The sequence below is a fragment of the Balearica regulorum genome, chromosome 2, assembly GCF_011004875.1.
Source record: "Balearica regulorum gibbericeps isolate bBalReg1 chromosome 2, bBalReg1.pri, whole genome shotgun sequence".
Classification (NCBI taxonomy): Eukaryota; Metazoa; Chordata; class Aves; order Gruiformes; family Gruidae; genus Balearica; species Balearica regulorum.
The window spans coordinates 140,101,204-140,108,858 of record NC_046185.1 but is presented as its reverse complement, the minus strand read 5'-3'; the positions used below and the strand labels follow the sequence as shown (position 1 = coordinate 140,108,858).

General features: G+C 48.7%; 1 protein-coding gene across 1 annotated transcript; it reads left to right on the top strand.

Moving 5' to 3' along the window:
- The first annotated feature begins 626 nt into the window (after positions 1-626).
- Positions 627-7,061, top strand: TAC1 (tachykinin precursor 1). Its single transcript, XM_075747147.1, has 6 exons — positions 627-710; positions 1,534-1,671; positions 1,853-1,949; positions 2,598-2,621; positions 4,048-4,101; positions 6,680-7,061. The coding sequence occupies exons 2-6, from the start codon at positions 1,549-1,551 to the stop codon at positions 6,727-6,729; spliced, it is 348 nt and encodes a 115-aa protein (XP_075603262.1). The 5' UTR covers positions 627-710; positions 1,534-1,548; the 3' UTR covers positions 6,730-7,061.
- Positions 7,062-7,655: the final 594 nt, after the last annotated feature.

The following is a 7,655-nucleotide window of genomic DNA, read 5'->3' as shown; positions in this document are numbered from 1 at the left end:
ACACACGCCAGCCCCGGGGTGCCCAGCTCCCCAAACGCTGCACCCTCCGGGCGAGGGCCTCCTCAGCTTCGTGCATCCCTCAGTTCTGGTCCCCCCGCGCTCCCCCGGCAGGCCGGGGCTGCCTCAGCAGCGGCACATGGAGGGTGGACCTGGGGAGGGAAGGAGCTCGCCCAGGCACGGGAGGCGGCCCCGCTGCCGTGCCCGCCGGTGCCCGCTCCCCGCTTCGCGCTGTCCCCCGGTCCTCCGTCCCCTGCCCGCTGTTCGCGGTGCCGCTGGCTGCGGAAAGCAGCTTTCCCCTCGGTGCGGGAGCGGGGAGGAACCGAAAAGCGGCACCGCACCCTATACCGGCATCCACAGCCGCACCCCGCATCCGCACCCGCCGCCGGGGCACGCCTTGGCCCCGGCCGGGACGGGGCGGTCCCGGACGCCCGGAGCGGCGGCGGGTGTATGTGTGTGTGTGGGGGGGCGCCCGGCCGCCCCGCGTTCCCCGGCCCCGGTCACCTCCGTGAGGCGCCGCGGGATCGGGGGGCGGGGGCTGCTCGCCGGGGCGGGGGCTGTCACGGGGCTGGGACGATAAAACCGGGGGTAATTGCATTTAGGCAAATGAGGCTGCCTCGGCCCTCCCCGTCTCCAGGTATATAAAGTGGGGAGCGCTCCCGCGGACGGCCAATGCGCACGGAGAGCAGCGCCCGCCCTCCCCGGTGCAGACGGTGCGTGTGCCTCCGGGAGCGTGTCTGTCCGTCCGTCCGTCCGTCCGTGTGTACCTATATGCGTGAGGGTGCCCTTGTCTATATGTTTGTGAGGGTGTGTGCGTGTGTACTTCTATGTGTCTGTCTATATGTGCGTGTGTGGTGGTCCATATGTGTGTGCATATATGGGGGGGGGCAGTGTCTATACATACTTGTGTGTCCGCAGGTGTGTGTCTCTGTACATGCAAGGATGTTTTTGTCCCTATCCCGATGTGTGCATCTGGATGTGCGATGGGATGTGTGTATACCTGTACACACGTGTTCTCTGTGTGTGGGGAGCTGTATCTATATGTAGGTGTGTTTATCTAAGGTGTGTAGCTGTTTGTGTGAGGGGCTGTGAGTTTATAACTAGATGTGTATGTACCTGGATATATGTGTGAGGGGGATGTATCTGGATGGGTGTGTATATGTGTGAAGGTGTGAATATCTAGATGTATACCTAGGTGTGAGGGTGTGTGTATGTATAATTCTGTATGTAAGTGTGTGAAGGGGCACCTCTGGGTGTGTATTTCTAGCCGTCTGCTGGTGTGTACATCTAGCTGCGTACGTGCCTGTATGTGTGGGGCGTGTGTATATCCAGAGGTGTACGCATGTCTTAAGGGGGGCAAGGGAGCGGGCATGTAACCAGGTGCGTGTATGTCTGTATGCGCGAGGGAGTGTGCATCCAGGTGTGCACCGGTGCGTGTGCAGGGCTGTGTGCGTGCACCCCCCCGGGCGCGGTGCCCGCGGCCGCTCGCCCCGCCGGGGCTCCGTGTGCCGGTGCTTCACTCTCTGCCCCACGCAGGACGTCGAGGCGGCGATGAGACTCCCGCTGGCTTTCGCCGTGCTCCTCCTGGCCTCGGCGCAGGCGCTGGCCGAGGAGATGGGCGCCACCGACGACCTGGGCTACTGGTCCGACTGGTCCGACGGCGACCAGGTGAAGGTGAGCCCCGGCGGTCGCTGCTCCGCCCGCCGGCCCCGCAGGGTGCGGGGGTGCGGGGGGGGGGGGGGGGGGGGGGGGATGGGGGGGGTGCGGTGTCGGTCGCTGCTCCCCGGGGCTCCCCGCCCGCGGGCGGCGTGGGATGGGGGGGTCCCCGCTGAGCGCCGGCGCTGTCGCCCCGCAGGAGGAGCTGCCGCTGCCCCTGGAGCATTTCCTGCAGAGGATGGCCCGGAGACCCCGGCCCCAGCAGTTCTTCGGCCTCATGGGCAAGCGGGATGCCGGTGAGCGGGGCGGGGGGCTCGGTCCCTCTCACGTCTCTCTGCATGCCTCTTCTGCTAGTGCCGCTCCAAACTTTACAGCGGCTGTCACTCGATTTTAATGGGTTAAATCTTTCTCAAAAGTTGTGATGTGGGTTGTTTGGGTTTTGCTTTGGGTTGGTTTGTTGTTTGGGCGGGTTTTTTTGCAAGTTTAATATCAGATGATAAACTCACCGATTGGAAAAGAGTGGGCTTCACGTTGAAGTGCCAAGTGCACACCAACTACAATTACAGCATGTAAATACCAGTAAGGAGTATCACGATAATTCACAGGTCGGCATATGTACCGCTGAATTGCCCAAGTGTGGAAATTGGTTGTATATACAATTATTGCCGTGTTTTCTACATGTTTACTGATCCAAGAATTATCTAAGCAACTTGGAGCTAAACAGATCTGAATTGTGTGGGTTTACCTGAAACAAGATTTTGTAGTCTATTCAAAAAGAAGTGCAGTTGTAAATGATCACCTTAATTTTCCTTAAGTGGAATATGCATAGGGTAGTTTCTGTATTTGATGCTTCAAAACATTGCAGTAGCATCATATGTATATGCCAATCTTTTTTCAACGACTCTTTTTCCTTTTTTTCCTCTTTCCATTCCTCTTCCAATCAGGATATGGCCAGATGTCTCACAAAAGTAAGTTTAAAAAATGCAAATATTTAAAGTAATTATTAGAATATGTTCACATAGGGAATAGAGTATTTGAGGGGATTAGTTAGAAGGTGACTGGGTTCAGCTGAGGACTGGCAGCACCGGTGGTGGAGAAATGTTCTGTTACAGGATTGAAACCCCCCCCAGTGACGCCATGAGCCTGTACCTCATCTGAGCCGCCACAAGCTTTGAGATTTCAGTGCGCATTAATGTGTGGATGTTGCAGCTCTCTCTTATTTCCCATGGGGGGGATTCTGTAAGCGTTTCTCATAGGCAAGGCAGGCTTACTGCCAGACTCGGAGAGGAGCAATTAAGATGGCAAAATCTGGAAAATTAGAACAGCGAATTCCCAAATCCCCAAGAATGATTCCACAGGAGAGCCCATGTCATCACATGTGAGATAATGTATCTGTGCTCTCAGCGTTGTCTGGGTGGGAATCAGACCCCTGCTCCCAGCAGAGGCTGATTGATGATCTGCTGCCATATAAACAAGCGTATCTTGTCCCATTAATAAGCGTGCCTTCCTTCGCTTCTCTGTAACACCAAGCGGGAGATGCTATCAGCAGTGTGGTGTTAGCTTGTTCTGCACAGTGATAGTTTTATTCTCTGAATTTATCTGAAGATACTTAGACTGGAGCCGGAAGACTTTTAATAAGTAAAAACGATCTTATATTCTGTGAGACCTCCTCTGTCCACAGAGGTCAATAACTACCCTGGTGCTCTGTTACCCACAAGATTTTATTACTAGGATTATGTATTGGAAGACCAATTAAAGAGTCCGATACAAAGCTCTAGCTATATCTGATATATATCTGCTGTAGGCCAAAACTTGGAATAATTTATCCTTTACACATCCAGTGCCTCGAGGAGTACTAATGGGACAGGAAGGTAATATCTGAACTCATAAATATTCCAAAAATAGAGCCAGACTGTCTAGCTCAGATGTGTGCAGACATAGAGTACCATCGGCTTCCTCTCCAGTAAGGGCTCTGCCTGACCTGCGAGGAAGAGGTTTTTTCCATGTTACAGAAAAAACACCATCTGATAGAATAGGTGCATCAGACAGATGCAGGTTATGCCAAGATACTGCCTTCTGCATTGCTCAAATCAATAGTAATTGTACTAGGAGAGGAATAAGAATCAGTCATTTGCCATTGTTTTATACGTAAAAAAACCACAAACCAAAACAAAACGCCTACCTGAGTTAATGAGTTCTCCACTAACTGGCCTGTGCCTTGGTCTAACCTCTTCAACCTGATTAGTCAGACTGATGTTTGTTCTCCATTGCCTGAGAGTGGTGTGAACAACTCGTATATTTTTGGAGCCTGTGTCTTCCTTCCTCATGAGAATGTAATCTTAAAAGCCCGCCTACTGAAAATGTATTAAAACACCCCCAAATATATTTTTTCAGGGCATAAAACAGACTCCTTTGTTGGACTTATGGGCAAAAGATCTTTAAATTCTGGTATGTATAATACTAAATCTGGTACTCGGTAACATACAGCCTCCTCATTCGGTTGCCTCTTTGTTCTCTCCCAGCGGATGGAAGAAGCAGTCTTTATGTAGCGTAGACCCAAAATTCTCTGAAAAAGGATCAGTATTTTCTTTCTTAACTAAGATATTTCAGGGTCTGCTTCACTCCAATGCTTGAGACAATCAGGCTGGTCTGAGCTGCCATAGTGCAGGCAAGGTCAGGTAAAAGTCCTCAGGGCACTTTCCTTACAGCATGTTCTGCTGGTCCCCAAAGGGCTAATACAAGAAAAAAACTAAGTTTTACTGACAGATCAAGAAAAATTCAGAGGTTGAAGATGTAAATCTTTAAACTCGTGATCCAAATCTCCCCAGATAAAGGGATACCCTCATTGTCTCTGCAGATCACTATTCCACAGACTTGAGCAGGAGGTGAAAGAGCAGAGATCTGCTATTAACACTACCTCATTCTGCAGGTCAAGCTGTTAAGCATTCCCAGCCTCCTCCAGCTTTTCATTTTACTTTAAAAAAAAATAGCAAAAAACTTTTAAGCTTTGAACTACTATTGTGAATTTTTTGCTATTTTCCCATAGCATCTGTATAGAGCAGAATCCTCCTCCCTCGTGTGCACAACCCCTGTGGGTAACTGCAGACTGCCAGTAGCTCTACCTTCTCTCTGCTATAGGGCTATCATGAGGAAATCCCTCACTGTGAAGCATAAAGTGTCAGTTAATTCCCCAGAACAGGAATTAAAAAAATAAAAAAACCCTAAGGCATATTTCACGCCTCTGAAATAGTTCTCACTGTTTTGTTAAATGGATGATAAAAGTTAAATTACTAGCTGACACCTTTATATTATGTGAATACACGCTGTGATCTATATTCTGCAATTATGGTTGTCAGTAACTTTTATTTTCAATTAAACCCTGTTCAGACTAGTAATATTGCTCTCTGCATCATTTTGCAAATTGCTATGTATCATGAATAATTTTGTACAATTTTATCTGTGGTGGCAATAGCTATTAAATGCATAATACCTGTAAATATATCTGCTATCACAAAAGTAAATAGCCTGGAAACAATAAATTTGGTTTGGTTTCCATTGGGATTACATTTACATTAATACGAGAATGTAAAATACAGCAAATGTTTTAAAAAGGCAAAGATTTGATTGCCACAATTTCAAAATTGCTGGTATAGTCAGGATACTGTTATGTGGTATTTGTAACAAAGGGGAATCATGAAGTTTTACCCTGTCAGGCTATGTAATACCTGCCTGACAGGTAAAACTAGAATTCGCTGCTTTTCAGCCCGATTCCCTGAGAGGAAAATGGTAAGGAGTTGCTTCTGCTCCTCTGGACAGGTCCTAAAGACTCTGTAATCAGAGCAAGATCAGGAGTATGTGCTAGGACTGTCTTTACGTCTCGCTACTCAAAGAAGTTTAACCGGGTGGGACCTTTTCTTGGTGCCGTGCCTTGGAGCTGTGGTTTTCTTCTGCAGAAAGCCCCTGAGTCCCCTGGCAACGTGCAGGAGTCTACACCGCCCCGCTGCCGGGTGGGAGCGTGGTGCTGATCTAAAGCCCCGTGTGACCAAGCAGGGTACCGGCATGCTGGTGGCTCAGTCCCTGGTTTGGTAAAATGGGGCCTGACGCCGGCTGGCTCCCAGGCTGTGCCGTCTGTCGGGTGAACGCTCCAGGCAGAAACTAGAAAAAAAGTCACATGTGAAGTCAAGATACTGTGAGAATCCATATCGAGAAAGAAAGCTCAAGTCATTTTGCCTTTAGCCTGGTGACAATTGCAGCCTTATTAATGTAAAAGTGTCACTGATCCAAGATGCCAGCTCCCTGCCGGATGCAGCGCTGAATGCCCCCAGGCTAGCTGTGAGTTTGCATGCACTAGTCAGGCATGGACATGCTCTGTGAAGGAAACCCTCCCTCCGGGGTGGAAGCAAAGATGGCTCTGGTGACCAGCTACGTCACCCGACGATCAGGCTCTGACCAAGAAGGACTCTCTGGCTTTCCCTTTCGTTTTAAAAAAGCAAGAAGGAGAGATCTATTGCTACTAAATGCTAAATGTGTTCCTGAAGACTGTTTTAGGCTGCAGGGTAGTTTGAGGTTTGCTTAGCTCCTGCTGCAGGTTTTAGTAGCAGGTATCCCCGTGCGCAGGGCGTGGGGACGGGGAGGGTTTAAACCTGGCAAAGAGCTGACTGCAGGACGGAGGGTGGACATGTCAGTGCGGAAAACCTCTACCCACAAACTGATGTGGGAGTTCAGATCCCATCAGTTAGATGGATTACTGGCAGGTAAAGAGCCTCTGAGTTAATGGTGCTTCAAGCAGCTCGATAGACGAGAGGTAGAAAGCACGGCTCAGACCTTCAGCTTCCTGGAGGATACTGTAGTCTGAGGGGTAAACCCAAATCAAAGCATCTTAGGGTTGGGCAGGGAGTGCTCATCTCGGTTCCGCACACGCTGATGGGGGTGAGCCAGCAGGCTGCCGGTCCCTGGCGTTTCCTTGTGCTTGCTGGGGTCTATGCAAGGCTGCACCATGTGCTTCATTCTGCTTCATTTTTTGCAGGATCCTCTGAAAGGAGCATAGCACAGAATTACGAACGGAGGCGTAAATGAGACATTCGTGTGCATTATTTATTAAACTTTGTTTGTTCCAATGGCCAATGCAGTGTAATATAAACTAATCACTGTATGGAATAATTATTTATTTAATAATAACTGATGGTTGTTTTGTTGCTTTGGGTTTTTTTTTTTGAGTTGTACTTCAATAAAATGATTATTTTTCATATTGTGGCAGTGATACATGTTGTGTAGGTGCGTTGTGGTTCTGAAAGGACCAGCAACCCTGGTGATGTCTCACAACAAAGCACATCGTTTGATATGACCCGTAAAGTTATGTTCACTAAACAAAGAAAATATTCTTTTGTTCATTGAAAGCGAGTCTATCAGCTTCACAGCCAGTGCAGAACAGAGCTGATGTACAGTCTAGTGCCTCAATTTGTTTTCATGGTTTATAATGTACTGTAATTTCCGTATCAAAAAATATATTTGTATCATTGCAGCATGTTTTATGTTTTGTGATTACGTATCTATATAATTTAAAAAGGGGGTGGGTGGGTAAGGTTTGAATGGGAATCCAAGGTCTTCATTTCATAGTCTGGAATTTTATGATAGTAACATTTTAAATAAAACCTACTCTGGGGATTTTGCAACATACTTTCATTGGTGATAGTGATGGAGTTATTTCCCACGTTGGTGTGGAATGATACTCGGATCCAAGGAGCAGTGGTCTGAGCCTGGAAAGAAATATGAAATTAATGACTTACTTTTGCAGGGAGGCTGCGAGCCTCCCAGTTTGTGAGTTTGGCAAATGTTTGGGGGATTTGCCACTGGAGACAGGCATTCCCGGGATTGCTCCATGTCACACCAGGTGCCGTCCGTCCTAAACCCAATGGAAATCAAGCAGTGTGTTGCCTGAATGAAAAGGGCCTGATGTATCCCCCAGGTCCAAGTGGAATAATTTGCTGTGGAATTCATCCACT